Genomic DNA, 15934 nt, shown 5'->3' with positions numbered 1-15934 from the left:
AAAAACTCCTAGTTGGGGATTTCATTGGAATTGCATTAAATTTATAGATCAGTTTAGGAGAGAATGGACATCTCTGTTGTTTCTTTGAATATTGTTTCATCCACATTCTTCCTATTGTATCCTTCTGGAAATTATAATTTAAAACATTAAACCCTCTGAATTTCAGTTGTTATATTTTTCATTTTTAGAGGTTCCATATGGTTCTTTTAAAATCTACTTGGGCCAGGCACGGTGGTTCACACCTGTAATCCTAGCACTTTAGGAGGCTGAGACAGGAGGACCACTTGAGGTCAGGAGTTCAAGACCAGCCTAAGCAAGAGCAAGACCCTATCTCTGCAAAAAGTAGAAAAATTAGCTGGGTGTGGTGGCTCATGCCTGTTGTCCCAGCTACTTGGGAGGTCGAGAGAGGAGGATCGCTTGAGCCCAGGAGTTTGAGGTTGCTGTGAGCTATGATGATACCACAGCACTGCAGTCTGGGAGACAGAGCAAGACCCTGTCTAAAAAAAAAAAAAAAATGACTTGGTCATTCTTATTCCTTACTCATATTCTTAATGTATTCTTATTTCTTAATCTTGGTATTTCATAATCTTTGTCTGATAAGTTCCATATCCAATGTCTTTGTAAATCTGATTCTTCTGTCGGCTGTTTTTGCTGGCTCTGGCTCATATTGCCTTGTTTCCTTGCCTGTTGTGATTTTCTTTTTTAAACTATGACCTTATTATTTATTTTCCTTGGAACTTTACCTTGAGAATTCTTTGAGGCCTGGTTTGAAGTTGTTTTCCTCCAAAGAGGGTTTGCATTTCCTTCTGCAACCCCAGGAACACTTTAAATTAAATGTTTTCCTTTATAGAGTTTTCTGCCCACACAGGTAGTTGTGAATTCAGATGGCAAACACAGGATTTAGTCAGCACTGAGGTGGGACCCTCACTCAGTTGCTTACTGTGTGACCTGGGGCCAGTCATTTAATCTCTCTAAATCTGCCCTATCATCTGTGAAATAGCAGTGATAATACCTACTGCCTAAGGCTATTCCAAGGATGAAATGGGATAATGTATATAAATAAAGAGCTTACTTGGCTTCTTTCACACAACTGGTGGTCAGTGAATGCTGTTCCCTCCCCTCCTCTTCCTGCCCCAGCCAGAATGCGGCCTGGTGGCAGCCTTCAGCCTTGGTTCCAACTGTCACTTGTAGGATCTGAGTTATAATGGAAGCTGAGTACTTTAGACCTCACTCTTGTAGATCACTCTGCCTTCAGCTTTGAGGTGACTGGGCTTCCAAAAGCCTTTGAGAGACACCTCTACCCTCAGTCTTGGCTGTGGTCTGGAGTTGTCTTAAAGGTCCCTTGGAGCTGGGTGACAAGAAAAATGACATTTGACAGAATTGCTTTTTTTTTTTTTTTTTTTTTCAGATCCCGCAGGAATTTTTGGCTGGTTGATCAGTTATGATTTTAAAAGAAAATTCTTTGTGACCATCTATATGGTGGGACATTAATCATAAGACATTAAAATTGTTTATAATTTTTAATCATTTGGGAAGTTTACAGTAATATAAGTGAAATAAACAAAGTTGTATGTTGGCATATAAATCTCTTAAATCCTTTCTGGAGCAAGGAATATAAGGAAATAGACTTCATAATATAAACTCAACTATATTGAGAAAAATGGGGGGGAGGAAGCGAGAATGAAATAGATTGAGGTGTTAACAGTGGTTACTTCTGAATGGTGGGATTCTGCATGATTTTCCCCCCAGTGGCAGCATGGTACAGACAGTGGTCAGAGGTGGGCTTTGGCGTCAGGAAGTCTTGCACCAAGTCGGTACCTGTGTGGCTTTAGACAAATGGCACACTCTGTGAGTCTTGGTTTCCCCATCTGTTGGGTGGTTTTGAGGATCAAATGAATAATGAGTCCCAAGGGCCTCGCCTGTGGTGTGGCCCCAGTCGGCTCCATAGATGGTGGCAGTTACTATTTTTACCTGTGTGTATTTCTTTCCAGATTTTTAAATACTGTACTGCTTTATAATCAAAGAAAGAATAAAATTAAAACTTAACAGTAGAGACAAAGGCAGCATATGCTTTGCGGACAGAATTACTTGATGCGCCTGGGTTGGGTATGTGGAGTGTCCTGACTGTTCCCTGCTATTGAGGAAGGGCCCCAGGGACCTAAATACTTAGGAGCCAGGACAGCGGCTGCCAGGGCCTGGCCGAGGGAGGTGAGGGAGAGAGCGGACCGCAGCTCGAGCGGCGTCAGGCGTCAGAGATGCTGAGCCTCTCCCTGTGTCCTGCCCAGGCCGCAACGAGCCCCTGAAGAAGGAGCGGCTCAAGTGGAAGAGTGACTACCCCATGACCGACGGGCAGCTGCGGAGCAAACGAGATGAGTTCTGGGACACAGCGCCCGCCTTTGAGGGCCGCAAGGAGATCTGGGATGCCCTCAAGGCCGCTGCCTATGCTGCCGAGGCCAACGACCACGAGCTGGCCCAGGCCATCCTGGATGGAGCCAGCATCACCCTGCCTCATGGTGAGTGGGCAGGGCCGGGGCTGTACCCCCACTGCAGCTAGGAGTCATCAGCACAGCTGAGGGGTACAGGGGAGCCGGTGGCCAGCCACGTGTCAGGAGGTTGTGCCCAAGCTGGGGGGCGGGGGGCGGGTATTCACTTACTCATTCAAGCAACCCTCACTGAGCGTGGGCCAGGAGTGGGGACACAAAGGAAAACAAGACACGATTCCCGCTTGCCTGATGAGGGGACGGAAAGACACCAACAACCCTGCAAAGCAGTGTGATGAATGCAAGCTAGAGACTTGCTCAGAGCGCTTTGGAGTCCCAGAACATCTGAGACACTGACCTTCTATTGGGTTATTGTATGCTGGGCCCTGAACTAGAAGCTCCCACTGCATTATCTCATTTAAGTTCATAGCAGCTTTATGGGGCCGTGTAAAGCAGATGGTAACAATGGAACTCTGGAGTCATGGACCTGGGTTTTACCTTGAGTGTTTCCGTTTCCTAGCTGCATGACCTGGAACTTCTCGAATTTAGAGCCTAAGTACCTTACAGCTAGCTATAAAGGGGAGATGATTATTAGGATTCAAAAGGATACACATAACATCGTTTAGTCCAGTCTCAGCACTTCGTAGGCGCTCAAAGGACAGTAAACATTTCTACAGGCATTAACATTGTACCAGTAAGGAAACTGCAGTCTATGAAGAGCAGGGCCTGTGCTGTTTCATTTGTGCTTATAACCCCAGCAGCCGGCACACGTATACAAACGAAAAGTTAAGTAATGTGCTAGGGTCGAATGAGCCTGTACCTGGTGGGGCCAAGGTGCCAGTCCAAGTCTTCTTGACACCAGCCCCTGTGCTCCTCTGATCATAAGGCTGTTCCAGGGAAACCTGACTATGGGGTGGCCATGGCCGTTGTATTAGTCTGCTCAGGCTGCTATAACAAAATGCCACACACTTGGTGGCTTCAACAACAGATATTTATTTCTCACAGTTCTAGAGGCTGGGAAGTCCCGGATCAAGGTACTGGCCAATTTGGTTTTAGGGGAGGTCTCTCTTGCTGGCTTGCAGGTGGCCACCTTCCTGCTGTGTCCTCACATGGAGGGGAGGAGACAGGGAGAAAGTGAGATAATGTCTGGTATCTCGTTACAAGAACTGTAAGCCAGGCGCAGTGGTGTGCACCTGTAGTCACAGCTACTTGGGAGGCTGAGGCAAGAGGATTGCTTGAGCCCAAGTGTTCAAGACCAGCCTGGACAACACAGCAAGACTTTTTCCCTTAAAAAAATCAAAACAGGCTGGGCATGGTGGCTCATGCCTGTAATCCCAGCACTCTGGGAGGCCGAGGCGGGAGGATCGTTTGAGCTCAGGAGTTCGAGACCAGCCTGAGCAAGAGTGAGACCCCATCTCTACTAAAAATAGAAAGAAATTAGCTAGACAACTAAAAATATATAGAAAAATTATCCAGGCATTGTGGCGCATGCCTGAAGTCCCAGCTACTGGGGAGGCTGAGGCCGAAGGATTGCTTGAGCCCAGGAGTTTGAGGTTGCTGAGAGCTAGGCTGATGCCACAGCACTCTAGCCTGGGCAACAGAGCCAGACTCTGTCTCAAAAAAAAAAAAAAAAAAATTAATAAAAAAAAAATCAAAACAAAGCTCTTAATTATATCAGATCAGGACCCCACCCTTATGACCTCATTTAACTTTAATTGTTTCCATGTAGGCCCCATCTCCAAATATAGTCATGTTGGGTTAGAATTTCAACGTAAGAATTTGGGGGCACACAGACACTCAGTCCATGATAGTGGGTCCCTGAGCCAACCCTGATGGCCCTGCCTCTCCCACAGGCACCCTCTGTGAATGCTATGACGAGCTGGGCAATCGCTACCAGCTGCCCATCTACTGCCTGTCGCCGCCCGTGAACCTGCTGCTGGAGCACACCGAGGAGGAGAACCTGGAGCCCCCCGAGCCCACCCCCAGCGTGCGCCATGAGTTCCCGCTGAAGGTGCGCCTGTCCACGGGCAAGGACGTGAGGCTCAGCGCCAGCCTGCCTGACACAGTAGGGCAGCTCAAGAGGCAGCTGCACACCCAAGAGGGCATCGAGCCATCCTGGCAGCGATGGTTCTTCTCCGGGAAGCTGCTCACAGACCGCACACGGCTCCAGGAGACCAAGATCCAGAAAGATTTTGTCATCCAGGTCATCATCAACCAGCCCCCGCCACCCCAGGACTGATGGGCCCACGGACCGCTGGGAAGAGAGGCCCCTGTGGGGCTGAACGGCCCCCTTTGGAGCACTAGGCCCCCCGCCCTGCTGCTGCCTTCGAGTGCTGTTACATCCTTCAGGGGTCCCACCCCGTTGTGTGGCTGCTGGCTGAGCCATGAAGGACTCTGCTTCCCAGGGCACCCAGGGAGCAGGCTGCCACATGCAAGCCTTGCAGCCTTGTTGGAGAGGAGGTGAACAAGGGCCTCTACCCCGTCTCTCTCCTGCAGCAGGTTCGAGCCACGAGGGCCAGCCTGGAGGTGCCTGGAGCCCAGATGTGTCATCTGGTGCTGCCGGCTGTGATCACTCCGGTTTTCTGCTCAGGGTCTGAAGCAGCTGCTGTCTCCCTCCTCTCTCCCCACCCCTGGCTCTGCTCTGGGCACAGTGCCAGTCCCCTGGAGGGAAGGGAACCACCAGTGAGCCCCAGGGCTCGGGGAGCCTGAGGCGGGCCTTTGCCTCTCCCTGCCCCCAGCACAATCGGCAGAGATGAGGCGGGTGGTGGACAGCTGGGCTTTGTGGCAGGGGTCTGCACAGGGCCATCTCCTGGCTATAACCCAGACGGCGGAGTCTGCAGCCTGGTTATGGCCCCCACAGCAGATCCCTGTGTACACACATATCTGCATATTTATCAATAAAGCCTTTTGCTCCTTCTCTCTTGCCTGGCATTTGACTGAGTTATTCTGCAGCCCTGTGGAGCCCAGGGCTTGTTCTGGTGTGGCAACAGGTGCATGCCCAGCCTCCCCAGCTGCTTGGGCACAGCAGGATGCACACGCAGAGTGAACCGAGGACTGCTAGTTCTCTGGGCCCTGATCCCAACTCCTCCTGTGTTCTCATGCGTCCTCAGAAAAGCCACTTAACCTCTGAACCCACTTAGCTTCTTTTTAAATTGGAGCTGAGGCCGCTTGCCTTGCCTCCTGCATCAGTTGCTGGGTGGATTAAGCAGGAAAACAGATGTGAAGGCAGGGGGGGCCCGGCCCTCCTGACAGAGGTGTGCGGGAAGTCCTGGTTATGCTGTGCCTGGCGGGATGTTAAAGCAAAATCTCTGACAGATTTAGATCATGAGCACGTGTCAGAGCTTTGTGTTGGCTCCCTGGCAAGGGAACAGGAGAGCAAAGGAACTGGTTCCTTGTGCTTCCTTGGGGGACTCTTAAATAAGGTTGTTTGGCCAAGGGCAGCATGTGAGCTTCATGGAAACACAGGGCTGGGCGTCTGCGGTTCTCTGGTGATCCCGTGCGTAATGACCCAGGGCTCGATCCTGCACGTGCCAGGCGTGGACCTGAGCAAGTACAGATCTGCTTTCTCTTCCAGTTGAGTATTTTTCCTTCTCAGTGAGCATGGCCGGCCCCAGTCAGGGTAGCCTGGCACCATCGGGGCCTGACAGGGAAAGCACGGGAGGGAAGGATGGCCCAGAGTAGCTGGCACCCCTCGGCAGCTGGTGTTGGTGCTGCACTCTGGCTTCCTGAGACCCCCTCACTTGACACAAGGCCCTGTAAGCCCTGCAGAGGACTCCCCCAATGAGGCCCTTGAGGGAGGAGACAGATGGCTAAGTTTGTCCACAAAGTCATGCCGCCAAATATAGAGATGCTTCGCTAGGGGGCACTGTGGGACCCCAAATAGGCAAAGGCCAGTGCAAGCCACCATCAAAGAGGGAGGCAGCTGCCCTTACTCCTGCCACTGCCCTGGTGCCCTGGCCTGGACAAGCAGACTCTGCTCCTCCTTGTAGCCAGCAGGGCCTATTGCAGGACAGCCTGGGGGTGCAGACCTGTCAGGTCCCAAGTGTGGTTTTCAGACCCCCTTGCTGGTGTGGCTGGGCAGGGTTTCCAGGCATCCAGCAGGTGGCACTACCATCCGGGCTGGGGCATGCAGCCAGCGGGTCCTTTGTGCTGCCCAGCTGCCTGGCTAAGGCCCAGCCAGGCCCAAGCACTCAGGACAGAGGCTGGACAGGCTCCCTCCTGCAGCCCTGCTCTTGGGGTGCTGTGCCCTCCGGTTCCAATAGGCCAGGGGTTGGGGGGGCCATTGGCCCTGCTCCCTGGCCCTGGCCCCCGCTGCTCCCTGGGGCTGCCTGAGGTGAAGGTGACAGGTCTGGGAGGCAGGTGGAGAATTGGGCCAGTGAGTCATGGAAAAGGCTCCCAGCCGGGCGGGGGTGGGTGCTCTGGCCTATAAAGCCCCCAAGGCCCTGTGGCCTGCAGAGGCAGTCATGGACGGCACCATGGAGGGCTCCGAGGCGGTGCAGAGAGCCACGGCGCTCATCGAGGAGCGGCTGGCACAGGAAGAGGAGAGCAAGGTGCGGGCAGGGTGTGGGGGGATCCTGCTCTGCTGTTGAGGGGAAGGAGAGCCTGGCTGCCACACCTTTGATGGAGAGGGGGACAGGTGTCCCCAAAGGCCTAGCCAGCCCCATTCCTGCCCCAGGGTGTTGCTGGCGGTGGGAGACTGAGGCTTCAGCCCCCCAAACTGAGGGTCAGTGGGGTGGGGGAGCCGAGCTGGGCTTCCTGAGACTCTGCCCACCACCTGGGCTTTGGGAGACAGGTGGGCTGTACAAGGCAGACAGCTAGGGCCCTGCCTGGGACTGCCAGGAATGTGTGGCCCTGAGATCCCCCAGCTGCTGGGTGGGAGGCTGGGGCAGGAGAAACTCCAGTGTTTGGTCCCTGAAGAAGAATAAAGACTGGGAACGGAGTGAGGAGGGGATAGTGGGGAAGGAAGCGGGGATTTTCCCGGGACTGCCAGGCGCGCTTGGGGAGGCCTTTGGATCCTGGTGCTCTGCGCAATTGCACTTTCTCTGGGATAAGGAAACAGGGCAGGAGTGCTGGCTTGTCCTACTCTCCACTTTATTTAAACTAGTACTTGATCTAGTGTCTGTTCTGCCAAGAGCCCCCTAAGGCCCAGACCCTACCTTCTTTTTACCAACCCAGCATTCATTTAGCTACATTTGACAGTTGTAACTCAAGTAAGAAACAGGGCAGAGGGAAGAAATGGCTACATAGAGGTGTGAATCAGAACTGAAAGAAACGGGCCGGGTGCAGTGGCTCATGCCTAGCACTCTGGGAGGCTGAGGCGGGAGGATCGCTTGAGGTCAAGAGTTCAAGACCAGCCTGTGCAAAGAAAGGGGCCCTGTCTCTACTAAAAATAGAAAAAACTAGCCAGGCATGGTGGCGCATGCCTGTAGTCCCAGCTATTTAGGAGGCTGAGGAAGGAGAATCGCTTGAGCCCAGGAGTTTGAGGTTGCTGTGAGCTAGGCTGATGCCACAGCACTCTAGCCCAGGCAACAGAGCGAGACTCTGTCTCAAAAAAAAAAAAGAGTGAAGGAGCACAAAGGAGGGTGAATCATCCTGACTGTGGGCCTTCCAGGACTTCTGTTGATAGGATGATGTTTGAGCTGGGCCTTCAGGGTAGTAGGTGGAGTGCAGGGGGAGAGCATTCCAGGCTAAGGAAATGACAGGAGCTGAAGTTTTCATGAGTGAGAGCATGGCTATAGTGAGAAAGTCTGGTAGCAGGCGCTAAGGCTGGAAAGGAGGCAGAGGACAGACCAGAGAGGGCCATGTAAAAGATGCTTATTCTATGGGAAGTGGGGAGCCACTGAATGTTGTTGAGTGAGGGAGAGTGGTGCCACCCGCTGACCTTAGGAAAGCAGCTCTGATGGTCCTGAGAAGAACTTGTTGGAGGGGAGCAGCTTGCCCCAACGGGAACAGAAGGCAGGAGATAAATCAGTCTGCAGTTAGATGCCATTCAAAAAAGGAAGCCTGACTGAATGAGAGTGAGGAAGAGGACAGGGTCAGGACCCCAAGAAAAGAAGAGATCAAGTTGCCAAGGCGGAGCTTGGACTGAGCCTGCTGCATCCTGGCTGGGGCATCCCTGGAACTCCAGGAATCCCAGGTCTCACTCCCCCAAGGGCATGTGTCCATGGCTAGCCAGTGCCAGGCAGGTGAGTCATGCCGCTGTGCCATTGCTGGAGTGCTGCCACTAGACAGACGGACTTCAGCAAGGGGTCACAGAGCAGTCCCCATCCGTTCATTCATCCAGCAAATATAGCTACAGGGCTGTCAAGATACCCCTGAGTGCCTGCTACATGCCAGGCCCTATGCTAAGCAGTTTACAGGCATTCTCTCATTTAATCGGCAGGACGATCTATGAAGTAAGCTGGGAGTTTTGTTTTGTTTCATGAAACTAACATCCAATTCAACAAATGCTCATTGAGCACCCACTGTGTGCCAGCCCACAAAGACAAATCCAAAGTGAGGGGATATAGGGTTTGAGGAAGACATGGGTGGGCATTAGAGTCCCTAGTTGCTTCCACCAGGCCCCAGCCTAGCAGGGGTCTCCGAGGAAAGACACTGTCTTGCCTCTGCACCCTCCCGGGGGTGGGAGGAGAAGAAGGGCCCGGGAGGCCAGCTCGGGCTGGAGCTCTGCTGCGGAGAGCTTACTGGGTTAGGTCAACACTGAGAACGTAGTGAGTGGACAGAAGTGCTGAGCCTACTTGCCATCATCCGTCCATCCATTCATTCAGGCACCAAACATTCGCAGAGCACCTGCTGTATGCTAGGGCCTGTCCTAAGTGCTGGGGATACCAAAACATTAAGACATAAGCCCGCCCTCTGGATGCTTCATGAGGAGCCCAGCCAGAGTGCCCCATGCAGCAGTAGCTGCAGCGCCAGGTCAGTCAGCCCTTGTCCCTGGAAGAAGATGCAGTGTTTCAGGTGAGGCCAGCACAGGGGAGACCCCAAACCATATAAGCCCAACATGAAAGGGAGAAAGTGGTAGACAATAGAACCTTCAAAATGAAGACGTGGGAAATCAGCCCTCAAACCCTCCTTGAAAAGGCTGACACCAGAGCACAGGGAGCAATGAGAAAAGCGCCCTGGTGCTCTGTAAGGGTGGCCATTCCTCCCCAGCAGCCACCTTGACTCAGCACCCTCCAACTTGGGCACATGTTCCTGGGCTCACGGCCGTACGAGCTGTGTCGGGGCACTCCAGAGATGCCAGCACCAGCACTTCACAGAGAGGGAAGAAATAGCCCAGGAAAACTCGAGCTGCAAATGGAGAGCAGCCTGGGAGGGAGTTGAACCCATATTATCACAGTGAGAGGAAGGTTAATGGAGTCCACTGCAGGCTGAAAGCTGAGGCCTGAATTCAAGCAATCCTCCCGCCTCAGCCTCCCAAGTAGCTGAGACTACAGGCATGCACCACCACACCTAGCTAATTTTTCTATTTTTTGTAGAGACGGGGTCTCGCTCTTGCTTGGGCTGGTTTCAAACTCCTGGCCTGAAGCAATCCTCTTGCCTTGCCTCAGCCTCCCAGAGTGCTAGGATTACAGGCGTGAGCAACTGTCCCTAGCCCAAAGTGAATTTTTAATGCCAAAAAAGTAATAATAAAACAAATCATCTTGGTGCTTGAAAAAGTGAATGTACTTAATTTCTTGAAAAACTTACTCTGGTGGTCTTTAATCTTGTTTGGCCCGGACCCACGCCAGTCAGCAGGCAGGTGTTTGAGCCACAGTAGGGAACGGTGGAACTTGCCCCTTTGGGGGGCCTATCCAAGGAGGCCTGCTCTTGCCTGGGACCCTCCAGGACCAGCCTGAAGGGCTCTGAAACCACCCGGGGGGGGGTCCCTGTGGGGATGTCCTTGGAGTGGTTGGGGGAGAGGCCACCTGCCTACCTAGGTGCTGGAGACGGTGCTCTCCTTGGCTCACCAGAAACTCCAGGAAGGCGCCCACCAGAAGCTGCCCATGAACTTGCTGGTGCTGGAGGATGAGAAGCGCCATGGGGCCCAGAGTCTAGCAGTAGAAAAGGTTAAGGTAAGCGCGGGAGAACCCAATGTCTGCTCCCAGGCTGCCGGCCAGGCGCTATGGCCTCGCTCCTCCTCCCCGACGTGGCCAGGGACCAGCAGCTGAGTCCCCCCAGGAGCTAGTTGGCGCCGCAGAACCTCCGCCCCACCCAGACCTGCAGAGTCGGAACCCCCCCACTCCCGTCTGAACCATCTAGTCCCGGAAGGAGAGTTGCACCTTGGTTCCTTCTCTCTTGAGAAGGGCTCCCTACCCGCTCCACCCTGCACCCACTTCCAGCTCAGCTCAGGGCTCTCCCAAGCCCCCCAGACCCTGTGCCCGGCGAGCCGCGTGACCGGCCATCCCCACGCAGGGCCAGGAGCGCGTGCGCAAGACGTCCCTGGACCTGCGGCGCGAGATCATCGACGTGGGCGGGATCCAGAACCTCATCGAGCTGCGGAAAAAACGCAAGCAGAAGAAGCGGGACGCCCTGGCCGCCTCCCAGGAGCCGCCTCCGGAGCCCGAGGAGATCGTAAGGGTCCCGGGACGACACCTGTGGGGGCAGGGGGAGTGGGGAGGCCTCGGATCGCGGGGGGCGGCCCTGGTGACTGGACCCACACGCTGCAGACCGGCCCTGTGGATGAAGAGACATTCCTGAAAGCGGCTGTGGAGGGGAAGTTGAAGGTCATTGAGAAGTTCCTGGCTGACGGGGGTTCAGCTGACACCTGCGATGAGGTGATGCCCCCACCCCCGCACCTGCCACCCCCACTCCCGTGATCCTGGCTCAGCCCACTGTGGGCTTGGGACGAGCCATGGGTGGGTGGGTCGGTGGGTGGCGTGCGCAGAATGAGATGCCCCCGTCCCCACACGGAATTTACCTAAATCCTCTTAGACCCTTTTCCATCGCCAACCACCTACAGAGTAATAATTGTCACATGTTTGTTTAGGGAAGAAAGAGGAATAGTATTGAATAAAATTAGGCCAGGGCCAGGAGATTTGGGCTCAGAGAAATCCCATCTCTACCACTCACTAGTTGTGGGACCTATGGCTGGGCAGGTACCCCCTCCATGCCTCAGTTTCCTCCTCTGTTCCTCCTCACAACATGTTACGGTAACCAAATGGAATATTAGCACCTCAATAAGTATTTACTGAATGAGTGAAAAAACTATAAAGCACCTACTAGGATATGAGATTTTTGTTTCTCATGTTATAATGTCATACTTTTAAAAATTATTTTTATTATGTTAAAATATAACATGAAATATGCCATTTTAACAATTTTATGTGTACGATTCAGTGGCATTAACTGCATTCACAGTGTTGTATGACCACTGCCACTATTTTCAAAATTTTCCCATCATCCATCACACTTTTTGTTTTTCCTGAAACTGCCTCTTTTACACCTCATAGGGTGCTCCCTTGCTCTCATATCCTGGGATCCCACACATTAATGGTTTCCCACCTTTGGTCTGCAATACGGTAGCCTTTGACCACATCTCCTTTCTGTTCTTTAGGCTCCAAGGTCTTAATCCTCTTGGTCTGTCCAAGCCCCATCTCCCTCTGAGCACTGTGCTAGGTGCTGGGAGTACAAAAATAAAAATAAAAAACCAGGGTTGAGAGTGGTGGGGAGATCAAAGCATAACCGGTCACTAGAAGACAGAAAGGTACTCACTGTGGCCGTAGTGTTTCAAGAGTCTAAAGCAGAAAGCGGCTGCCTTGTGAAGGGAGGAAGGTGATTCCTTCCTTGAATCAGTAGTCGGTGGGCCGTGCTCATCCTGGCCCTGCTAGGCACTCAGGGGAAATAGAGTCAGCGACACTTGGCCAGCCCTGGAATGCTCTCTTGCAGACAAGGGTCATCTGGTCCCCTAGGGCAGCTCTGGCCTAGAGCTTTCAGGAAATGATGACACTCGAGCTGCATCTTGAAGGAATAGCAAATTTCATCAAACACTCACAGGGAATGAGGGCAAAATAGGCACGCACGACAGAGAGACCAGCCTGTGCAAAGGCACAGCCGGATGTGCTTAGGGAGCAGTCAGAGACCTCAGGGCAGAAGGTCAGGGTCCTCAGGGCAGAGGGCTGGCTCTAAGGCTGGTCTGGATAGAGCACAAAGGAGCTGGCAGAACACAGAAGACATGGGGACCCACACAGGGGTCAGAGTCAAGCTGGGGTAAGGCCTGGGCCTCAGCTTGGGTAGGAGATGGGCTCAGGCCTGGGGCCAGAGGCCAGGCCCTGACAGTGTCTCTGGGTCTCTGGGGATAGTTCCACCGGACAGCACTGCACCGAGCCTCCCTGGAGGGCCACATGGAGGTCCTAGAGAAGCTTCTGGAGAGTGGGGCCACTGTAGACTTCCAGGATCGGGTGAGCAAGAGGACAGGTATTGGGTGGGAGGCAGAAGCTGGGTCCAGCACCAGTAGACCCCTCTCCCTGCCAGCCTGTGCCGATCTGAAACACGAACAGGCTGATCAGGGGCCAAGCCCCACCTCTAGTGGGTTGTGTGACCTTGGGCAAGACCCGTATCCTCCCTGAGCTCCTCTGTAAATTAGCTTGGACTAGGTGGGCCCTGAGGGTTCTTCTGCTCCCATCGGTCCATTGCCCAGTGCAGGGGTGCCTCTGCTCATTCCTGGTACCTTTCCCTCTTGGCTGGGGTCCTTTTCCCCCCAAGTACTTTCTTCCCCGCAGCTTCACAATGAAGCCCCATCCTTCCCTTGTAGCTGGACTGCACAGCCATGCATTGGGCTTGCCGCGGGGGCCACTTGGACGTGGTGAAACTCCTACAAAGCCGAGGAGCAGACACCAATGTGAGGGATAAGGTGAGGCAACGGTGCTCAGATGCAGCAGATATTGGGGTGGCCGTGGGTAGGAGGGTGGGGGACAGGGCGGAGGGCAGGAAAGCCCAAGAGGCAGGAAAGTAGTGAGCTGGTCTGGTTTCTGAAGTGGCTGCAGAGTAGGGAAGCTAAAGCAGTATCCAGCTGGCCTCCAAGCCAGGGATGGGGACCTGCCATTGCCTGCAGGCCCTTGAGGGACCACCATCTGGGGATGTGAGCAGGAAGAACAGAGGAAGGGGAGGACAAGAGACCCACTGACTTAGGGGCTTTGGGGCCACTCAGATGCAGGATTTGTTCATCCATGCACTCCTTTACCATCCTTCTATCTGTCTATCCATCCATCCATCCTTCCATTCATTATTTATTCATGCACCATACTTCATTCATTCCTTCATGTGTAAGCTTGAACAAGTGACTTACCCTCTGAGCCTCTGTTCCTCATCTGTAAAATGTCTTGTGGAGTTCTTGTGTATATTAGGTGGGAAAATGTATGTAAATGAATTATCTATTACAATTCATAATTGAATTATAATTAATGTAAAACATAAAGTTAATGTATTGATGAGCTTTTGCCATGCCCATCACATTTATCTGTCAATAAATGACATCTGTTATAATTATTTAAAAAGGGTAGAGGAGTGAACCGTTGCTCATAGCTGGCTGGGAGGGGAATCATAGAAGACTCCCCAGAGGGATCGGCATTTAAGGATTTAGAATTAGAGTGTTGGTTAGGATGATGGGAAATTGTACCATTCCCTGCCCATCCATGGCTCAGGCCTTCGCACTAGGACTTGGAAGAGGGATTAAGCTGGAGTTAGGACAGCCCCAGACCTAGGGGTTTCACAGTCCAGGCCCCCTCAACTGCAGTTCCCCCCTCAACTGCTTACTCCCCACCCAGCTCCTGAGCACACCCCTGCACGTGGCAGTCCGGACAGGGCGCGTGGAGATCGTGGAGCACTTTCTATCCCTGGGCCTGGACATCAATGCCAGAGACAGAGTGAGTGCCAGCCTGCCCTCTGCTCCGCCCCACTGTGGGTGTGCGGGCAGCCTGCAGGCTCCCAAGGGCAGTGTCCGTCCCTTTGGGAGCCTCAGGACAGTGTCCTGATCAGGGTCTCTAGCCCACCTCCCATCACCCTGCCCCTGCCCGCTGCCCACAAACGCCACACTGGCTCTAGGAAGGGGACAGTGCCCTGCACGACGCTGTGAGGCTCAACCGCTACAGAATCATCAAGTTGCTGCTCCTGCATGGGGCTGACATGATGGGCAAGAACCTGGTAAGCTCATTACTTCCCTGATTCAGGAATCCATGTGAGAGCCCACTCAGGGGAGGGTCTGTCCTAGCTCCAGCCTAGGGACACGTATCACTGGCTCTGGCCCATCACCACAGGACACGAAGTTGTCCCCTCCAGAACACCATTCCCACTACCCGCCTTCCCAGCTCTCTCTCTGCATGTCTGCGTCCAGAGTGCAAGTGCAGAGAAGACAGCAAGAGGACTTCCCCAAAGGCCCCCAAATAGGCCAGAGGTGTCCTCACATGCAGGCCCACAGGGGCCAAAATCATGGAAGGCCAGAGCTGGAAGGAACCTGAGCGCGTGGTTGGCATGACCGCTGCCAGCACACCATGTCAGTTCCTGGTGTCCTCAAGTTGTCTTAGGACCTGTGTCCCCTAGTCCAAGCTCTTCTTTGGGGCCCAGAGCAGTCACAAAAGAGAGGGACATGGGAGAGTCCCTCTGGCTCAAGACAGGCTAAGGGGGTGATGGGAAACGCAGGAAGATAAGGAGAGGGTAAAAGGGGTTATCAACCTCAGCGTTATTGACACTTTGGGCTGCATAATTCTTGGTTGAGGGAGACCGTCCTGTGCATCACAGGATGTTTAAGCAGCATTCTTGGCCTCTACCCAGTAGATACCCGCAGTACCCACCCCCCAGCTGTGACAACCCAAGTGTCTTCACACAATGCCAGCTGCCCCCAGTTAAGAAGCACTGGTGGAGAGGAGGGCACCTTCGGGTATAGACTTCTGGACAGTGAACAGATCTTCTCTTGGTTCCCCAGGCAGGAAAGACCCCCACGGACCTGGTGCAGCTGTGGCAGGCTGACACCCGGCATGCCCTGGAACATCCCGAGCCGGGGGCAGAGCAGAACGGGCTGGAGGGGCCTCCTGAGAGTGGGCGAGAGACCCCCCAGCCTGTGCCAGCCCAGTGAATGCCTGCCCCAGCCTAGCCAGGCCCCCGGCCCCACCCGTATACAGCCGGAGGGTCATAAGAATGGCCCCCAGAGCCAACCAAGGACCCAGGCATTCCTCTGCACGATCCAGGAACACCTGCAGACTACCACAATAAAAAAGTGGTTTTTGCTATGTGTGATGTTTGTTTCCATTTGTGTCCGAAATATTTAGGAATGAAGGAAGACTGCGGGGGGCAAGAGTGGGCTTGGGAAAGAGGGGAACTTGGAGCCCTCTGGCTCCTCTGAGCCAGACCTGCAGCTTTCCCCTACTGTGGTCTCTTCTCCTGGCTTCTTCCCTGCCGCCCCGTTTTTCCTGCCCCCTCCCAAGTCGCCAGGGCCAGTCTTAGGCCTGCACTGATCGGCTTGGTGACACACTCATCCTGGG

General features: G+C 53.6%; 2 protein-coding genes across 3 annotated transcripts in view; both read left to right on the top strand.

Annotated features, from left to right (window-relative positions):
* The window catches only part of UBTD1 (ubiquitin domain containing 1), a 50211-nt gene extending 44814 nt beyond the window's left edge, over positions 1-5397 (top strand). For both annotated transcript variants that reach the window (XM_045568711.1, XM_045568712.1), the window contains 2 exons: positions 2286-2513; positions 4334-5397. In XM_045568711.1, coding sequence (XP_045424667.1) covers positions 2286-2513; positions 4334-4719 — 614 coding nt within the window. In that variant the 3' untranslated portion in view covers positions 4720-5397. The remainder of the gene's footprint in view (positions 1-2285; positions 2514-4333) is intronic.
* A 1260-nt stretch (positions 5398-6657) lies between these two features.
* ANKRD2 (ankyrin repeat domain 2) lies at positions 6658-15682 on the top strand. The gene is made up of 9 exons (XM_045568710.1): positions 6658-7030; positions 10433-10534; positions 10875-11033; positions 11129-11236; positions 12761-12859; positions 13213-13311; positions 14225-14323; positions 14502-14600; positions 15379-15682. The coding sequence occupies exons 1-9, from the start codon at positions 6863-6865 to the stop codon at positions 15526-15528; spliced, it is 1083 nt and encodes a 360-aa protein (XP_045424666.1). The 5' UTR covers positions 6658-6862; the 3' UTR covers positions 15529-15682.
* The last annotated feature ends 252 nt before the right edge of the window (positions 15683-15934 follow it).

Source organism: Lemur catta, chromosome 14 (genome assembly GCF_020740605.2).
Source record: "Lemur catta isolate mLemCat1 chromosome 14, mLemCat1.pri, whole genome shotgun sequence".
Lineage (NCBI taxonomy): Eukaryota > Metazoa > Chordata > Mammalia > Primates > Lemuridae > Lemur > Lemur catta.
This window is presented reverse-complemented; position numbering and strand designations above follow the sequence as displayed.

Excerpts from the sequence above, each read along its gene's own strand:
- ANKRD2 (XM_045568710.1), top strand. The coding sequence starts at position 6,863 with ATGGAAAAGGCTCCCAGCCGGGCGGGGGTGGGTGCTCTGGCCTATAAA. Across the intron at positions 11,034-11,128 it reads CTCCGGAGCCCGAGGAGATC|ACCGGCCCTGTGGATGAAGA; the intron begins GTAAGGGTCCCG and ends CACACGCTGCAG. Across the intron at positions 13,312-14,224 it reads ACACCAATGTGAGGGATAAG|CTCCTGAGCACACCCCTGCA; the intron begins GTGAGGCAACGG and ends CTCCCCACCCAG.